Source organism: Athene noctua, chromosome 3 (assembly GCF_965140245.1).
Source record: "Athene noctua chromosome 3, bAthNoc1.hap1.1, whole genome shotgun sequence".
NCBI classification, from domain to species: Eukaryota; Metazoa; Chordata; class Aves; order Strigiformes; family Strigidae; genus Athene; species Athene noctua.
This window is the reverse complement of record NC_134039.1, coordinates 65,987,170-66,007,298: the sequence shown is the minus strand read 5'-3', so window position 1 is coordinate 66,007,298 and position 20,129 is coordinate 65,987,170. Positions and strand designations below refer to the sequence as shown.

The window sequence follows — 20,129 nt, the reverse complement described above, 5'->3', positions numbered from 1 at the left end:
TGGGGCTTTCAGAAAAAAATAAACTCTGCAATGTAATAATAACTTAAAAGACAGTAAGTGTATAAAAAACTGAGAAAGTAGACAAAATTTCATATAGAACATTAAATAATGTAATATATAAGATTGTTTTCAGGAGGTGTTATCTGATAGTGTCTATATTAGGTGCCTTTTCAAATGTAATGTACAACTGCATACGGCATTTCAGAACAGGTACTCACGTACAGCAACTTTGCTGAAGTTAGTTCACATCTAGCATTTTGCTAATTCTTAATTTAACCGTGCCAAAGAGGAGGGAACTAAGTGCTGCTGTGAGAATTTTACTATTCCTTGTAACATTAACTTTTAACTTTGTTTACAATTAGGTGATAAGGTGATACTGAGAAGTCAGGTCTACTCTGAGCACATAATAGAGTATGTTGCCTATATTACTGAGGTAAGCAGCATGTATCTTCTATTGAAAATACTGTGATCCACAAATTTTGAAGGGGAAGCTGGCAATTCATGGAGTTACAGACTAGTTTAACCTGACTTTTGGGAAGCTAGGTTTGTTTTATCTACATTTTGAGTGGTCATTTTGTATTTTTATTGTATTTTTTGAAGACTTTGGTTTCTCTATTCTTTCTATATTATAATCTTTACCTACTCTGAAAGCACTCATCATCTAGATATGCAGTATGTTGGTAGCAGGTAAATCTAGGTGTTCTGTTTGGAGGTGATTCAGGGGTGTCAGTGCTCTGAGATGCTTCTTTGTGTTTAAAGCACTAAACATTCATCAGTAAACTGACTTTTATCTTCACAACAGATATGTAATGAAGATGTTACTCTTAAATTTAATTCAGACTTTGAACAGGCTTACAACTCGGAACCCATGGATGTGGAATTTGTTCATTGCAGGTATTTTTATAGGTTTGCAAAAAGCTGCATTTAATGGTTCCTCTAGTAAAATGACTATTAAAATATATGCGACTGTCAGTTGGTTGTTTTTGTGGATACAGACAGGAGGACGTAATTAACATCTTACCAATTCTTTCACCCTCAATGCACCTTTGCCACTACATTTATTGGTAACAGACTGCAACTGTAGTCACGATGTACAAAGAATTCTTGTCTTAAGCCTCTCTGAATGATTGCACCATTGCCAGGCAGTGAAATGGTGGGGAGGATGAAGTAGGGTGTTTTGGTTCGGGGGGAAGGGGGGGTGTCCTTGGGTTTTTTTAAGAAAAAAATAACATGGCTGCAAGACTATGCAAATAAAAAAAAAGTTTGCTGATGTTAACCACCCATCCTTTTATACTTTTGTTTTATTCATGGGATGTTATCTGTATACAGTTGTTTAATCTTCTCTGTAAAATCAGCTTTGCAGAGAACTTTCGTGAAAGACTGTCTAAGTCTGGAACACCCGGCCACCTTTGTCTCATTGAAGAGCTAGAGAATACATGTATCAATGTTATTCATAGCAAAACTGTTGATTAGCACTTCTGCAGCATATTTCTCAGTAGGTGCTTCTTTAAAAAAAAAAAAATATATATATAAAACTCTTATATGCACTGGTGCATAGTAAAAAATACCAGATATCTTGTAGGTTTATACTGTTGTAGTTTATGGAGATGTAAACGTCTACTTTAATCTACAAATTCGTGTTCTGGTAACAGGACTACAAGCAGGCGATGCCAGCTGGCAGTTGAGCAAGCTGTCTACCTGGGTGAAAAAGGTACACTTCAGTTGGCTTAAGCTGTCTAGAGGAGTTTGTGGGGAGTCTTGTGTTTTATAGTGCTTTCACATCAGGTCATACTGAGAATGCATTGCAGTTTGTTCTCAGGGAAGTTTTCTGTAATTTTTTCAAAAACAACTCTGAATGTAGGTGTCATCAGAATGATTTAATCTGTTGGTCATCACAGGGGAGAGGCATGGAAACAAACTTTTGTGAACTGTTTGAGCCAATAAGAATGGTATAAAACATACTGTTGTAATAATAGCAAGTGAAATGGCAGTGTTTTGTGTTACCTTAGAATTTATTAAAAAGCACTGATTTCCTGTTTTATGGTTGAGTAGAAGAATCCATATGAACTTCACACAAGTCTTTACCACTTTTATGTTAGTTCTGATAAACCAGTTTTGGCAACTCAGAGCAAGCTGATGTATCAGCAGTAATGTTAATCAGTGAAATGTTTAAAGTCTTTGTATGGCTTTCAAATTTCTCTTTCTCTTTTTCCTCTAAATTTGAAGTGTTATTTCCAGAAAGACTTGTCTTACAATCGCCACAAGCCATCAACACCCAGAATACTACTGAGAATTGTGTTGTTGATGTTGGACTTGAACAATGTTCCCAGCAGGGAAGTAAGGTATCTGTTCTGCAATTGTTCCTTAAACTGCTGAATACCGTTCAGATTGGTAACAGATAGCTACTGTACAGCTATTTTTAAAAAGGGATTGTATAGCAGAATATCAAAGCATTAAAGTCATGTTCTGCTGCTTTCTGATGACAAAAGTTTTTGTTTACTGCCTGGGGATAGGGGATTTTATGATGACATACTATTAAGCTAACACTCCCCTCTCAACTGGAAAGTGTTTATAAAAAAACCTGTATGGTTATAACTGGAATTGTCAGATTTGCCTTAGACTAGTTTTCGTAGCTACTGTTGAGTAAATAAGTCCTGTCACTGTGGCAGGAAATAATTTTATGATAGAAGGTAATTATCCTATTCTGAGTAGATTTATTCAGGTTTCTTAAACACTAGTTAAATTATATGAAGAAAATCTTAGAAAAGACTTCAGAAAGTTGCCTAGTCCTCCTTCCTATTTGAAGCAGGACTGTCACTGCCATTAAATCAGGTCAGCTTGGGGGTGGGTGGGAGGTGTTTCTGGGGTAGGAGTCTCTGCATAACCTGTGCTTCACCACCAAGATTTTTTCCTAATTCCCAGTATGAATCTTCCACCTGCAACTTGTGGATGTGGCCCCTTCTTATATCATATGTGACTACAAAGAAGTTTGTGTCTCTGGGGTTTTTTTGGTAACTCTCATTTAAGCCTCTTCACCTCCACATGACCTGACTAAAATTCAAGCTGTCTCACGTTCATAACAAGAACATGATACTGGCTCATATACAGTTCTAGCATTCACAGTAACCCACAATCCTAAAAATTACTACTAAGGATTGCCACTCAGCTGATATGTTCTCAGCCTGTCTTGGTTCACACAGTTATTCGATCCCAGGTGTGGAGCTTTCCACTTCTCACTGAGCTCTGTTGGTTCTGTTGCAAATTTTCTCGTGTTGCCTACAAATTTGTCGAGGGTGTTATTTGGTCTCATCCTAGTCATTCATGAAGATACTGAATAATATTGGTCCCAACAACAATGCTGGCATTCTTAGCTTTTGACCAGCTTCCAGCTGAGTATCAAACTATTGATTAATACTCTTTGAGCCCAGTATTTCAGTCACTTTTGAACTCATCTAACTGTCTGTTGATCTAGCTAATATGTCCTCAGGCTACAAATAAGAATTATGTGGTAAGTAAACAGTTTGAAAAGTCTTGCTGAGGTGAAGGGGTGTTACAATGACTGCTTTTCTTTTGTCTGTGTAATAGTCTCTTCATTACAGAGGAAAATCAGGTTGGTCATGAAAGGTCTGCCCCTTGGTTTAGCCATGTTGACTATTCCTGGTCACCTTTTTTCCAATCATATGAAGGATGTGGAGTCCAGAAGGGTGTGCTCTGTGATATTGTCAGGGACTAGAGTGAAGCTTATAAGCTGTAGTTGCCCGGGTCATGTGAGGCAGAAAAGACATTTGAGTTCTTTCCCATATCATCCATCAATAAATTGTCTTCATTTACCCATCTGTGAGCCTCTGTGATCCCTGAAGTGTCCCTGTTCCACCACCACATTTGCTAAATCCCTTTTTATTCCTCTGTTCTTTTAGCTTCAGCTGTACTTTGATCTCTTTAACCTTTCTGATTTTGTCCAACTGTCCAAGCAGCGTTTTTATATTTTGACTGTCCTTGTTTGCGCTTGTAATAAGCTTTTTATAAACTCATCAATAAGCTACAAGTTTAGCTAAGCAGGCCTTTTATTGAAATTCCCAATGATCTTGTGGAACAGGGTGGTTTGTTTATGATCTCTCAGTAAGCAACTTAGCTCTCCTATGCACCTTTTTCCCCACATGGTAGCTTCCCAGAGGATTTTGCCTGGTGATTTCTTACAGAAACTGAGGCTTGCTCTAGCAGGGCCAGAGTTCTGACTTTGCTGCTTTACCCTATTAGCCTTCATCTAGTCTTACAATCTCTGCAACAAAAGCTGGTATATGGACACATGCTCTTTCCTGTATATGAGCAGCAAGTCTAATAGTGTTACTTCTGATCAGTATGTCAGCCATTTATGTCAGGAAGCTGTCAGAAACTCAGTCTAGGAATTCTAGACATTTTCTTGGGTGAATTGCAACAGGTGTATGAATCACTGACATCTCATGGAAGCTGCATAGCCTGTGATCAGGACACTGATGCCGGTTGTTTTGTCAGACGTCTCATCCATGTTGTCTTCCTTCTGGTGGAGATTTGTTACAGATCACCAGACAATATTGCTGCTGTTCTGTCCTCCTGTACAAACAACTTGGACACATCTCTGGTTTTGCAATTAATAATGTGCAATCAAGGAGCTCCTGCACATAGACCTAGAGCTGTGCTGGTGAGAGCAGCAGCACAGCCAGTTAATTGTTCTGCAAGATGCCTGCTTCTACTGGGGCCTTTCTGTTAGACTAGAAGGATGGTGGAGAACATCACCTGGGCACCTCATGCTCACCCCAGAGCTGTATGATCTTCCCCTTGATCTATTCAAGGTGTCACTAGTACCCACATAGATAAGTAGCAAAGGGAGTAGTCAGGACTAGATGAGTCTTGTGGTACTTCCATGATGTCATGGCTCTGGGGAAGCAGCAAACACCTCTGTCCTGTACAAGAAGTAAACAACCTCTTAACGTTCATCACTTCACTGGATTAGGATCAGTATTAAGATGATTGAGGCATCTGGTCCAGAACATTGTAAACATTATGTTCCCCACAAGCAGTTTTCTCCTGTGCTGCAATCTGAAAGTGGTATCATCTTGCTTAGTGGTATGAATGTGAATGTTGGCTTTTGTGGAAGGAAACAACTTACCCATGGCTTCAAAATCCTCATCTGAGCCTGCAAAGCCAAACTTTTAGAAATCTTAAGGTGGGAATTCCTACCACCTTCTTCTCCTACTCTATCTTTCTGTCTTCACAGTAGATATTCTACTTAATGGGATAATGATATTTAATGGGAAAATTAAAACCTAGCAACTTCAAAATTGTTAGTGAAGATAGCTGCCTGTCATTTTAGGGTTATAAATCTTCACTTGCTTTTTTCAGGTCAGAAAACTGCAGAACAAACAGGCAGAATGCATGGTGTCAAGGGAGATGAACATAACAGATGTGATGAGAGTAGCTGCACAAACAAGCCAATTTGGTATACTTTAATACTTTATATTCAAGTATAGACAGTTCAGGATTGTAATCATGTCAGTAAACCAGGGCTAAAATACCTTTTAGATATCCTTGTGCTCTGTCTTTTAAAGACAAATTCTAGAACAGTACTAGCAGGAAGTTTCATTGGAATCTTTCTCTATATTACTTAAATGTTTCTCTCCAGTTCATAGAATCACAGAATGGTTTGGGCTGGGAGGGACCTTAAAGGGGTCACCTTCTACTGGATCATGTTGCTTAAAGTCCCATCCAACCTGGCCTTTAACGCTTCCAGGGAGGGGGCAGCAAATGTCTAGTGATATATTTTGTACTCAGTAAAGTATCATTCCCCAGTCATTTACTGGAAAATTTTTGGTCATGTCCCCCATACTTGGGATAGCTACTTTACCAAAGATGATAAAACTTTAGAAAAGTTTTCAGAAAGCCTAAGGTCATTCCTCTGCTTTTCTGAAAAGTGTGACCTTTAAATATCAGTGTACTTAATTGACAAATAGGGTGATTTTATCACTTTGTAGCAATAGGATGCCTAAAGAAATATGGAATGATTATCCAGAATGCACTTCTGTCCAAGGGTTAATAAGATTCTGCTGTGGAAGGCTAAAGCTAGACTAATTCAGACAGGATTAAGAAAAAAGTAGTTGTGACTTGCTACTGGTCATCTAGTACTCATACTATCCCTGAAGTACCAGTTACTGAAAGTTACTGAAATTTTGCTGTTCTAGGACAGGAAAGTAAGCTTGATGCCAAAATGGAGTTTTTACAAGTGGGTTATGTAATCATAGTCCTTTTCTGGTTTTCAATTTTATTAATTTTATACAATACACCTCTGAAATATACTTCTGAAATATTAATGGCTTCTTTTCTACATGCTATTCTAAGAAATCAGAATTCTTGAAATTCATTTGTTGTGATCATGTAAAGAAAACTAAAAATTTTTGAAGTATAATGTGAATAGCAATTGCTTTAATCAGCATATGTTAAATATTTCTGTGGCGTTTTAATGTATGCTTATCTTGATTATAGTGGGTGAAACTGTGACACTTAAACAGGGAGCTGGTGAATTTTTCAATCCTATGCTGAATGAGCAACAGAAGCTGGCAGTGAAAAGGATACTGAGTGGCGAATGTCGTCCAACACCTTATGTTCTCTTTGGACCTCCAGGAACTGGAAAAACATTAACAGTAATTGAGGCTATTTTACAGGTAATGGTGGATGACAAATCAGTCATCTCCAATCTTTTCATGTTGGAACTCTTACAGTCATTCGGTAAGTACCGCAATATTTTTATCCCAAGCAGTTTTCAAAGTATTATTTTTAAGATCATTTTCTATAGCTCTATGAAAGAGGAAAGATCTTGATAAAGATTTAACAGAATTCCTGAATGGCTTATTTTCAGGTCGTCTTTGTCTTTAAAGCTGTAGCGAACGGTATCTAACTTGTGATTCCAGTAGCGTGTAATATATTCATGAAGCACAGGTATACATTAATATGATAACCATTAGTCAATTCCCCTGTTAGTACACTCAGTTTGAGAGTACTTAGTTCTGACTTTCAAGACTGGTGTTCTTGAACTGCAAAAAGATGGATAAATATAACGTGTATGCAAAACTTATGGATTCTGTATTCAGTGAAATAAAACGGGCATGTTCGAGCTATTGCTGCTTCTCTAAATAACCTCTCTTTTTAATGTCCATCTTCTTTAATATAGATATATTATACTCTACCAGATAGTCGAATTTTGGTTTGTGCACCGTCAAATGCTGCAACAGATCTGATTTGCTTGCGGCTGCATCAAAGCAGTCTGTTAAAACCAGGAGCTATGGTCCGAGTTAATGCTAGCTTCAGGTCAGAAGAGGTAAGTATTATAGATACCTGCCAGTTAATATTTCCATTTTAATATTTTGATCTTAAAATACTGATTTAATAATGTAACTGACAGTGGTTATTAGGCTGGTTAAGCTTGTTTAGGATCCAAAGCATGAACATATTACTTCAGCTTTTCCAGAAGATTAACTGGAAATGTTGATCATAGTCCTTAATTTGATTGTATGAGCATAAAATCTTAACCTCTTTCCTGTAGTGCTTGACTCCGCAAGCAGCACATATGTATCGGTGGGACTTTCAGTGTTGCAAAATGCTTTGACTTACAAAGCAATCCTAAAATCTGACTGAAGTCAAGCCTTTGTCTCCAAATTAAGACTACTTACACAGAAAAGTAAGCAAGTAGGATTGTTATGTTTATACAGTACATGCACAGTGTGTGTGTGCAACTTACATATGTGTATATATTTATATACATATGTATGTATATGAAGCATCCATATGTTCAATTTTGTTCCTTACAATAAAGAAAACACAGGAGTCTTACATATATATACGTATATATATACACACATACTTTTTTTTAGGCAAATTAATGAAGAATTCATTTCAGTGTATGAATGGATCTTAAGTATTTTGCTATGCTTCTAAAATAGTTTCCAGTGGGCTTTTTTATTCAAATTAAAAAGTTCAGCTTGGGATTTTGTTTTACGAAATACCTTTTTGTTTCTGCAGCAAATTGATGACATGGTGAAACCTTACTGCAAAGATGGTGATGATATTCGGAAAGCATCATGGTTCAGGATAATAATTACCACATGCAGCAGTGCAGGACTGTTTTATCAAACAGAAATACGGTACAGCGCTATAGATAGGAATATCACTGAGATAGATGGATGCTACAAAACCCAGAGCTTTTAGATACCCTCTGTACTATAACTTGAGCTGTTTTAATACAGCTGATTGCATGTGCCTCTTGAAATTGTCTTCCTAGCAAACCACTTGGTTTTAGTAATTTTTCAGCAGAGACTTTCTCCATGGTAAATTTAAGAATTATCTTGAATTATTTTAACCGTTTTTGACACAACTTCTCCTCCATACCAGTGGGAGCCTTGAAAATGATATTGCTGGTGACAGTCATTTTAGCTCAAAATTATTGTTATACTAAAAATTATATTGTATTTGTTTTTTATCAAGTCACCTTTACTAAACAGCAACCATGTCAAGCACTGTAAAAGGACCCTCTGAAGCCTAACTGGCTTTAGTTGTTCAGTAAAAGCAAAGTCTGTGAACTGATTGTCTTTGCTACACGGAGTGCATTGTTCTAATTAAATAGCTGAAGGAAACTGAGAACAAAGAAAGCTTTTCTAAGTGTCTTAACCTTGGTATAAACAATGCTTTAATTAAGCTAGATAACCAGTGGTTGTGTATATCAGAGTATGTAAACGAAATCAAAGATGACATATTAAAGTTACCGTGTTTTTTGCATAGTCCAGGTTGAAAATATCCATCTTTGCTCTGTGTGTGTGTGGAGTTGCCTGGCACACTTGATAAGGAAGTTAATGGAATTGCTGAGGTCAACCACAGGGTGGCAGAATGAACTAATCTGAAAACAGCCCTTTTTTGGGTTCATGTTATTTAATTCTAGGCTTGGACACTTCACTCATGTGATTCTGGATGAGGCAGGGCAAGCAAGTGAACCAGAGAGCCTGATTCCTATTGGGTTGATTTCAGAAGCTAATGGACAGGTAGTTGTCTCAGCATCATTTACTGAGAGGAAAAAATTTTGGTTTACTGTTTTAATTTTTGTGAATGACGTAAAGTGCAAGCAGCCATTTCTTGGTAATGAGTATGGAGTTGTGAGTACTTGAAATTAATCCTACTCATCCACAATATGCATTTCCTATACTTAAATGAGTTGTTTTCAATCTAAAACAAATCTGTATTGGTAGGACAAAATTCAGTCTGTGGAAGATGTCAAAATAAAAACATGCTTTCTTAGTTTAAGGCAACAATGTACTTCTGTCCTGGCCCTAACCTTTCTTCACAGAGTAGATGTTTGGAGGAAAGCAAAATGCTTGATATAAATTGACCTTGGAATTCTGAAATGTGTATGTTATTGAAACTACTTTTTTCAATAACTGTTTTACTACAAGATGGATTTTTTTTAATTGCATATACAGGTAGTGCTTGTTGGAGATCCAAAGCAGTTAGGGCCAGTAATAAAATCTAAAATTGCACTGAGTTTTGGATTAAATATGTCCTTGATGGAAAGACTGACATCAAGAGAAATATATCTGAGAGATGAGGATGCTTTTGGTGCCTGTGGAGCATACAATCCTTTGTTGGTGAGTAGAACTACAATTTTAATTACTTTTTTTTTTTTCATCAAAATCAGAAAAGGAGAAACTGTGGTTCCTACTGTTTCTTTAACACCTTTTTGCTCCCTGATGCCTAGTGATAAGTCTAGGAAAGCATGATTATTTTGAATGTATACTCTGAACAGCAAGGATGCTGAGACCATCTAGCATGTTAAAACTCTTCTTTGAAGGAGTTATCTATTCTTAAGCAGAATAAGTCCAATATGGTGCACAAAGCAGAATTCTAAATAACAGCTTAAAATTCCCTTCCATCTCCATTGTCCACATTTACCATAACTTCATAACTTAATTTTCCACAAATGACCAAGTACAACTTCTGCTTTAAAGATAAAAGCCAACAAACTTAAAAGCAAAACAGAGTTTAAACATAAAGATTAATTTTGAAAACATCATATTTCAGGAAGGGAAAAAAAGAAACTGTGCCTGTTCCTTGTATCACCTCTTCCTCTCAAGGATAGCTTCCCAAAGCTCTTCTGTGATGCAGTACCTAAAGTCTATGTTAAGTGGCAGAGGTAGCACAGTACATCAACAAGCACAGATGTTTCAGCTACTTTAAATTATTGTCTGAATCTGAAATATAGGGCTAAAGTTAAACTTACTGAGATGCCTTTCCATTCTTATGGTAATATACTTTGAAGATTTAAACTGAGAACAAAAGATGACCATGTAAGCAGAGGAGAGAACAAATCTGATGGCAGACTTTAAGGAGAAAAAGTGGGGGTATTTGGGTCTAGGCTTTGGGTTGGGTTCAGCCCACTGAAAAATCTGTCATGCTTCCTCCTAATATCTTTCATTATTGTGTTTCTTATACAATGCTTAAGGAGAATTGGCTTAGTGAGAGGGCAGGAAGTACGAGGGCTTTAATGATACCATTGGACTTGAGTAACATGTTAGTCTTTTTACAGGACATTTTTTTCTAGCTGGTTATTACTGATTGGAATGCTGCCTTAAGGCGATTCCTTCATTTAAAGACAAATCCATTTCTGGTTTCTCAGGCCAGCTTCTATCAGCTGTTCTGATACTCCTTTTCTGCCTGTCAAGACTGCCTCAGAAAACCAGGTTACGTCCATGGAAACCCTGTTAAAAGAACCTGACTCTTAAAAAAAGAGAATGCACCTATAGATCAAATATTTGAAGAAACTGGAGAATTAATTCATCTATCATGTACATGTAGTTTGCTTTTTTCTTTTTTTTTTTTCCTTTGGAGAGGAAGGAGATGGTCGTCCAAAAAACTACTTTTATTTAGTATTTATCTACAGAAAATCACAGCCGCATTTTTTGCCTTTAATACAGTTCTTTGGCAGCTTTAGAAAAGCTAAATGCTAGAAGATGGTAATGTAGTATCTACTTGGAAGCTGTGTACTATGAAGTCTGATGTATAATTATCTGAGTTATGGATTTTGGGTTTTGTCTTTGCAGATCACAAAACTTGTAAAGAACTACAGGTCACATTCTGCATTGCTTGCCTTGCCATCTAAATTGTTTTATCATAAGGAGCTAGAAGTCTGTGCAGACACTTCAGCAGTGACTTCTTTGTTGCACTGGGGGAAACTGCCCAGGAAGGGATTTCCATTAATTTTTCATGGAATAAGGGTATGTGAAATGTTTGTGTAGTGACAGTATTAATAAGGAAGCCTGATAGAAGTTTGTTGATGTTGTAGATGAGTTTTCTTTAGAATGAATTCTAGAAGGGATATGAAAAAAGAATAAACTTTCTTCTGCAAGTAATATGACTTCCTGACCATCTGGTTTCAGAAACAACTACTAAAATCAGATGTTTTCTAAGAACTTGAGCAGCTGCCCATTGAATTGCATTGTGGAGGCATTCTGATACAAATTTAAATTCATAGCACATTGACCAAGATGGAGCTACAATCACTGTCTTAAATTGCTTTTGATGAGAGTTTGCTACATTAGAACGAATACAAGCATCTAAAACTAGAGAATTATTAAGGCTTAAGTAGTCAGGGGGGAAAAATAGTACTTTGGAAAAAAAGGTTTTCTTCAGTCTTCTGAGAAGTTACTAAAAAGTGATAATATCTATTGCTTAGAAAGGCTTGGTTGTGAACTCTTCTGCCTTGCACAAAAGCAAGATACCACCTTGGTAATACCTGCTATTCTGAGTTAAGAGTTAACTCATCTGTTGCATGCTTGAAGTACTGTTGTCATGTAAATTCTTCAGCTTAAAAAAACAATATAAAATGTTAGGTGATGCTTGTTCATTGGAATGTATGTGTAGTGTACTTTTTTTTTTACATTTAGGATGTATAAGAATAATCTATTAATAAATATGTAGTCACTTTTGCACCGGGTCTTCATCTTCTAATTTCCTTTCCCCTAATACAGGGCAATGAAACACGTGAAGGTCACAGTCCTTCATGGTTTAATCCAACTGAAGCAGTTCAAGTAATGCAGTACTGTTGCCAGCTTGCTAAAAATGAAAATGCTGCAGTGTCAGTGACTGATATTGGAGTGATCACACCATATCGTAAACAGGTGTAACAGATGTCTAAGAAAGTCAAAGTTGCTGTACTTCATCTTGTGATTTTTAGATTGTGGCTGTGGTTTGTTAAAGCAGGGAAGTGTATCTCAAAACTTCACTGTTGTGTGTTCTATTACACAGTGTATTATCAATCATTAATGATGTTTCCACTGAAATCTAAACCTAAAGACAGCAGTAATGGCATTCTGCTTTCTTTAGTTTTAAAAATCAGGAAACAAGGAGAAATCTGCTTGCAGTTTAAAAAAATCTGCTTCTGTCTCCCAGTTGTTGGGAATAGAGAGTGCAAGTCAAAAATTTATTATCTAACAGCTGAAACAGCAATTTAATTCTGGCACTTTCTGCACTGAGGAGTGGAACAAAAGGGAAATGCAGTGAAGTAGGTGGCATGTCACCTTGTTATGGCTTTGAGGAAACTAGAGGAATTGGGACTTCTTAGCTGTTCCATAGTCAGACACAGAATTTTGTGCTGCTGTTTAAACCTCTAGAGAATGTTGAATGTCAACTTCAAACGCTGTCATTTGTTTTTAAAACTATTTATATTCACTTCTTTAGTATGTGATGTCTGCTTTCATTTTAAAAAGAAGATTAAATCTCCTTTCCTTTCCAGAGGATGCTCTGGACAGTGTGCCTATTGTTTTTCTTGATGTTCACATCTTAGTATTCATGCACTTGCATGCCTGGGTTGGGGGAACACTGTGAAGTGTGTGGAAAAGGCCACCACCTTTTGAAGAAATCTAACTAGCAAATTAGAGCTCTGCCTGTACTGATCCTACTGGTCAGGTGTATGCACCTGCCCGTGTTTATAGTTACTATTTATTTTTCAACTATTTATTGATGTGACTGAACCTCTTGTACTCCCCTAAAACACATCATTTAATATGATTGTCCTTTATCTGCCTATGATGCAAGACATACAATGGTAATGTCCACTTCAAAAAAGTCACCTTGTATTGCAGGAATGCTGGTTAGAAAGTAGTCACTGACTGTAATCCTCAGCTTAGCTAGGTGTGATTTCTTGGTGAATTTCTTGGAGCTTAAGTTATAGTCTCCAAGCAGCTTTTGGGAGATGGTAATATATTGATCCTACATATACCAGAATTCCAGTGTGTGAGACTCCTTTCTCTTCTGGGGAGGGTACTTAAGGTCACATCACACTTGAGTCTTTCACTCTGCATGACGCAGTTGGCTAGCAAAGGTGGAATCTCTGCACAGTTCTCTTGAGAGGCTGGGGGAAGCTGCTTGCCCTACCACAGCTGTGGTTGGGATTTAATGCACATTGGAAGAGGAGGGTTTATAGCTCTAAGGTTTTCTTCTCATTAAAATCTAGGTTATTAAAAATCTGTTGATTTCTGATTTTAAATGATGGTAGTGAGTACTACTTCTAAACTGTGTAATAAGTGTGATATTTCTTAGGAGAAGTTATTGGTTTATTTTAAAACCTTACTAGTGGATGATGGCTATGCTTGGTGTAGGCATTCCCTGTGACATCGCACACTTGTATGTGTAGTATGTTTTCAGTTTTGAAGTAATCCACTCTCAAATGTGAAAATAAATTCCTTCAAACACTTTTTTTTGGTAGGTGGAAAAAATTAGATTTCTTCTAAGAAGTATTGATTTGGCAGACATCAAAGTTGGCACAGTAGAAGAGTTTCAAGGGCAGGAGTACACAGTTATCGTCTTGTCAACAGTATGTATATTTATTGTGGTCCTTTGGAGAGTTTTTTATGTGTCTAGTTCTCTATTTCCTTTTTGATACAGGGCTTTTAAAAATAAAAATTTAAAAGCTATATTTTTGTCAGTCTGTTACAGTATTTGAAAACAGGATAATCCATGCTATGTTTCTACTTCAGCAGTACACTAGTCACAGGCCATCATTTTAACAGTACATCAACTTGATTCAGAGTTGGTTTTGGTTGACTATATCTATGTAATTATGAAGGTGTAGGGGCATAAACTGCATCACTAGAAATTTTTAGATAACCATGAAAATGCAGAGGTATTTGGTTTCAGTCTTTGCAATAAATAGGACTTTCAGAAAGCTGCTGACAAAAGGGAGCATTCAGAAAATGTGGGAAGATGCATGTGTTTGGAAATACGATATTTGTGCGCTTGAGCCTTGCATTTGATAGAGAGGGAAGGAGAGGATTGTGTCAGAGTACTGGGAGGGAGTTGCTGTTGTTATTTGGAAGCTGGCAGCCCTTGTCTCACCTTTTGCAAACCTGATGACCTGTACGCTTCATCAGATGCCTGTTTTTTCTGAAAGATCTCAGTGCATGTTATCTGCAGGTGACAGACAAAGATGTAGTTGTAGTTTTCAGGCAGTTGATTAGAGTGTAGGAATCCTGTCTGTAGCAGCTGAAACATCAGGCTTCAGAAGACTGAGGGTGAGCTGAGGTTAGATGCAGGCATATGCCAGTTTCCCCTCTCTAAATGCTCCAGTGCATATGCATCCCTGGTATTTGAATTCACATGAAAACCTCATGAAATGAAAAGCCACAGCAGCTTCTTTAGGGCCTACTTTTCTGCCCTTCTCAGGCATGTTAGATTGTTGGCTGGGGCTCTTGACAGAGACTTTTCTTTGTACTATGAAGGAGAAATCCGTGTGGAGCGGAGAAGTGTAAGCAGCAGCTTATAGCTACTGAGGCTTTTTGCAGACAGCTTCTTGCTACCAGAATATGTGATACCAATCCTTTACATACTGAGACAACATCCATCAAATGCACACTCTTCTAAGCACACTGAACTCCTGGACAGAAGTAAAAATCTCTGCTGGATCAGTGGAAGACACAGTTGGGAAACTTAAGGGAAAGGCTAACTCAATACTTTGAATCAGCAAGGGATAGAAGATCAGTGTACATGATTGTGTTTGAGGGTTTAGACTTTTCTGGTGGGCATTATGGGCCCTAGATAGTTGTATTACTACAGTGTGGAATTCAGTTCAGAACACAAGAAGTCTGCATATGCTTGCTTTTTTCCAAATGGTAATGTGGTTTTGGTGCAGTAGGTCTCTAAAGTACAAAATTCAAGTGTTTGGAACGTGGAGTTCCAGAAGTGTTTATGACCTGGGACCCCTCAGGGCTGGGCTGTTCGAGAATGTACAGTACAGGCAGAGCCTGTATAAGTCTGAGTAATGGCATATAAGGCAAACTGATGAAGGAGGAAGTATAGGCCAGGAATTTGTAGTTGAAGATATGACTAGTACTGGACTACTTCTAACAGGAGTACATAGGATTTCCAGGAGAGAGGGGGATAAAATCGCTGTGTAAACAACTAGAACACTGGAAAACAACGTGAATGTGGAGTGGAGGAACAGCTGTTTTTTGGGGAGTTTTTTGTGGTTTGGGCAAAGAGTCTGTGGGATTTTCTTGCTTTTCTTTTCCTGAGGGCAGTGGTACTATGCTTACTTCCTTTGTTCTGTGTCATACCATAGCTTTTCAATCCAGCATTGTATCTTAAATTAGTTCTAGGTATGTACTATGGTCCTGTGTATAAGAATTCATTCTTTAGGTCACGATTTTTTTTTTAATCAAAGATGTGTTCAAATATAGATGAAATAGATGGAGGTGAAAATGTAATAAGCAGTAGTTATAGCATGTTGCTTTGGCTGTTTTTTCTAAGCTAAGTCAAAGCACACTGATGAGACTACTGAAGAAGGCTTGCAGAAACACAGAATCTGAATTGCCATTCAACTATCAGAATTAGAATACCAGCAGCTCTAACATTTCTTAGACTGAAAAGGTAAAATCACTGGGTTTTAGGAAGCAGTTTTGGTATCTTGGCTTTCAAATTACAGTGGATAGTCCTGATGCTAAAATTAAACTAGTACACTAGTTTCTCTTGAAATTGTAAAAGTTGCATTAGCAGCCTGTTGGAGAATACACCTCTGTAGGAAAGCCAATGGTGGGAAATAGCTAGCTGCCTGGAATTTGGATTATGAACTAATTTGTGCATTAATGATGCTGAGCTGTGGGTTGCTGCAGTAAGCAAATACTATGTTAAAGTTACACTAGGGTTAGGTAAGTTGCTTTCTCTTTATTTCTAAAACTATCCATAATTAATTTTAGGTGCGATCTCATGAAGGCTTCTTTGATGATGACAAATACTGCTTGGGCTTTCTCTCTAACCCAAGGAGATTTAATGTAGCGATTACTAGAGCAAAAGCTTTGCTGATTGTTGTGGGGAATCCTCATGTTCTTGTGAAAGTAAGTTTTGGATTTATATCTTTAATTGCATGTGGTATTTGCTACAGTAAATGAACAATTTGGGGTGTTAATCTGATGTGAGGGAATATCAGATTATGTTCAGAATTGGTATGTTGTTCTCAGCCTGCCTTTGGGAATGTCTGAATTCTGTGGGTTCCTATGAGTATGGACAGTTCAGGCACCCACACAGCAGACTTCCAAGCACAGAGGAAATCATAACGTTGATCTGCACCTATGGGCTTCTACCTCCTTTTTCTTGCTAGAAGAGGTCAGAACCTCCATGCAGAAGTTCTCCAGCAGCCTGCAAGTCCAGTAAACATGTTTTGAATAACCTTAGGCAGTCAGATTCTTCACAAAATGCAATTGCTTCATTTTTTAAACGGAGGGTGATAGGAGTGGTTGTTCCCAATTAATGTAACAGCCTAATTTTGAACCCATATATGGTTCTTCCATAGGAATAAGGTGAGCTTTTCTTAATACCTGATAAGATGTTAGGTCTGACTTTCTGGATAACAAAGAAAGCAGTATTACAGAAATGGTCTGAATAGAAAGTTTAGTCTCCCCACACCTATGTGCAACAAATGTAACTTACGCAGCTATAGGTATCTTCCTCCCACAGTAAACCATTCTTGCACAATTTGTAGATGTCTGCTTCTGGAAGAGGGCCTGTTAAATCTCCTGCGTTCATATGCCATGCTAATTTGTTTGAAAATTCACTTCACAGAGCAGCATGGTTTAAGTTAAACATTAATCTTCTCTTGTAGGATCCCTGTTTTTGTGCACTGTTGGAATACAGTCTAATGAATAGAGTTTACGTAGGTTGTGACCTGCCTTTGGAGCTGGAATGCCTGCAGAAGTGAGTGGTCTTCACTTTAACCTTGCTAGATTTGGATCAGTTTACAGTGTTTTTAAAGATAGTATCATTTGAAAGATTGATAAATACAACAACCTGTGATTATCATAGTAGTATTTTATTTCGCATTCTTAAGTACTGTAAACCTAACATGTAATGTAACCACATTTTCTCCCACCCCATAAGAGTCTGAGCATTAAATATTAAATAAGAGTTGTCGTTGACTTTGGTATTTTACATATCCCCAAATGATCCATTATGTATTTGACCATAAGGATTTGGGGGTGGGGGGTTTCAGGGGAAATGTTTAAGGTGACTTTACTGTAATTAAAGAAATTTGCCTGAAGATTGATTTAAACATGTTCCTTCCAGTAACACATAATATGTTGTTAAATGGGTGTTATCTACTAGATGAAACTTCTTTTATCAAAATTGTTGTTCATGGAAAAGTAAGCAAATTTCTTTTTTCCTTTAATTGACAGGTGTGACTAGTTTTTCAGTGTTCAAGATGCATTCAGTTCTTATCTGTTCTGAAACTAAGAATACCTAACAGAAATTTGGTCCTGAGGAAAACCAGCACCTTTTGCCATCAGGGAAAGGCACATGTTTTGAAATGGTTGAAAATAACTCCAAACAAGATTTTTAAGTATTAAAGAAGTGAAAAAGTTGAAATTTAACAGTATAAAATAGTAGTGGCAACTTATTTGCCTTTCTGTTTAAAATGCATATGATGTTATGCCTCCACATAGAACAGTATGCTTGAATCTATAATGGTATGCCTCAAGCCTCCAAGCTTCAGAACAAAAATATTGTTGAACTCTTGTTAGCTTTACCTTATTCTGTATTTTTTCAGCTTCTCAGTTTTCTCAGACTTACGTAGTGCCTCCTAAAACTAGACCATCCCAAGAACATATGTGTCTTGTAATTTTGTTATGGGAGTGTTACAGTAATACATAAACAATGAATGGGAATGATATATTAATATCTCCACTTGACTGATGTTGAGGATCTTAAGCCAAGCATATGTAAAAACTCACTTCCAGTTTTTAAGGCCTTTATGTATACAACTGAGATCACACAGGATTTTCTTGGTTTTCCACTGTAGTCCAGCAATGTGCTGTGGTGTACGTTCAAACAACTTCTGAAATGGTGGGTTGAAAAAAAAGAAAATTAAAACCACGGTTTGTGTTTCAAGTACACTGTAGAATAAAGTATCTTGTTTTATTTTGACACAGTTAAAAATAACTGATGGGTTAGCAGTATTCCTGCAGTCAGCTTCATTGGGCACTGTGCTGTGCCCTTAACCAGTGTTTTTTTTCTTGTCCTCTCCTTGGTGATAAAGTCTTGCCACACAACACTTTAGAAATAGTTGGACAACTTGCCAGTGTGTTCAGGAACTGCCAGTACAAGAAGATGTATTTTTGTAACAGACAGAAGTATTTTGGATAGGACTATAGCCTACAGAGAAACAAATGGAAGGGAAAAAAGATACCAAGCTTTTGTTTGCTTTACAGTCTGCTCATCACTTTCATTCCTGGTCTGCCATGTACTTATTTCCTCTGCAATGCACAATATGTAGATACTGTAACTTATTAGATGTCAAACGTGGTAAAACATCAAAGCCAGATACAACATAAGGGTACACTGTATGGTGACACATAGTGTGGTGAACCCAGGATTACCTCTGTCAAACTGTCCTCTGTGCCTGGCCTGGCCTCCTGGGCATGGTAGTGTGCTGCTTAAACTGCCTTCACTTGTGACAGGCTGGAATAGATGGTGTTTCTGAAAATACCAGCACCAGTGCTGCCCTGCCAATACTCTACATCAAGCTCAGGGAGTTGTTCAACTAAGAATCTGTCCTACTTGTTGCCTGTTGAAAGAGTCTTGCCTCAGGATTGTGTTACGCCATACCACATCTCTTACCCCTGCTCAGACTTCCTGCTAACCTCACTCTTTGTCGGTATGCTCAGGCTCTCTTCAGAGAACAGTGAAGAGATGGCAGTGGAGATGGATGATGATTACTGTATTGCAAGATCTAATCCAGAACTTGTGTCATAGCAAAGTAGCAGAGGATTGATTATACTGTGATACTTAATAGATACAAGTTTAATAATCTTTCAACTGTGATAGTTTGCATGTTGACGTCAGTTTATTTTTGTGTAAACTACTTGATTTATTTTTGAACAAATATTTGTGCTTTTATTGCTCAGTGGAAGTCAAATGATAAATGCCTATTACCATATATAGTGTTTATTTTTCTAGAATAGTTCTTAGTCTAAAGGGCAGGTGCACATTTTTTGAGGGAAGAAAAAAAAATCTTTCACGCAACAACTACATTTTGCTAGTGAAGAAACTCACATTCTTTTCACTGATAACTGTTCTTACTGTAACTCATATCGTCCACAACTAAAATATGAAAACCTTTTCCCTGAGTTACTAAGAATAGTGTCTGACAGTCTTAAGTGTTTTCAGAGAAGTGTTTATGCTTCACATTTCTTTCTGACTACCCAGATGCTACTGAAAACTTTGTTTGAAGAGAGACTTAACCATTAGAATTGTGCAGGAGTGTTTGCAACTTTAGAACAGTTTCTTCTGGCACCTTGATGTGCTGGCAGAGCTGGTTGTTCCACAGGTCTTAGCTTCAGTATTCTAGTCACCTCTCTCATGAAGTCATAGGGCCTGATGAGCTCAAATGAGGAAAATGGGAGAAAACAAAGTTCTCAGTATTGGTTACAATCATCTTTCATTTTTATGGTGACAAAAATTTACATAAATTTCTTTGGAGATATGCAAAAAAGGATCAGCCACTGCATGCAGAAGTAGCAATGACAGAGACAGTTGAGAGTCAGTCTCTTTCTTTTAGAGACAGTCAAGCT

At 37.4% G+C, this 20,129-nt stretch overlaps 1 protein-coding gene across 2 annotated transcripts in view; it reads left to right on the top strand.

Annotated features, from left to right (window-relative positions):
* MOV10L1 (Mov10 like RNA helicase 1) overlaps nt 1-18,397 on the top strand; it is a 44,165-nt gene extending 25,768 nt beyond the window's left edge. The window contains exons 12-27 of one of the 2 annotated variants that reach the window (XM_074901593.1): nt 363-433; nt 803-894; nt 1,653-1,711; nt 2,227-2,342; nt 5,380-5,476; nt 6,517-6,695; nt 7,202-7,348; nt 8,050-8,171; nt 8,963-9,062; nt 9,498-9,662; nt 11,115-11,288; nt 12,042-12,191; nt 13,778-13,885; nt 16,263-16,400; nt 17,165-17,256; nt 17,736-18,397. In XM_074901593.1, the coding sequence (XP_074757694.1) occupies nt 363-433; nt 803-894; nt 1,653-1,711; nt 2,227-2,342; nt 5,380-5,476; nt 6,517-6,695; nt 7,202-7,348; nt 8,050-8,171; nt 8,963-9,062; nt 9,498-9,662; nt 11,115-11,288; nt 12,042-12,191; nt 13,778-13,885; nt 16,263-16,400; nt 17,165-17,256; nt 17,736-17,745 (1,820 nt within the window). In that variant the 3' untranslated portion in view covers nt 17,746-18,397. The remainder of the gene's footprint in view (nt 1-362; nt 434-802; nt 895-1,652; nt 1,712-2,226; nt 2,343-5,379; nt 5,477-6,516; nt 6,696-7,201; nt 7,349-8,049; nt 8,172-8,962; nt 9,063-9,497; nt 9,663-11,114; nt 11,289-12,041; nt 12,192-13,777; nt 13,886-16,262; nt 16,401-17,164; nt 17,257-17,735) is intronic. The other variant, XM_074901594.1, reaches the window with a different exon arrangement.
* The last annotated feature ends 1,732 nt before the right edge of the window (nt 18,398-20,129 follow it).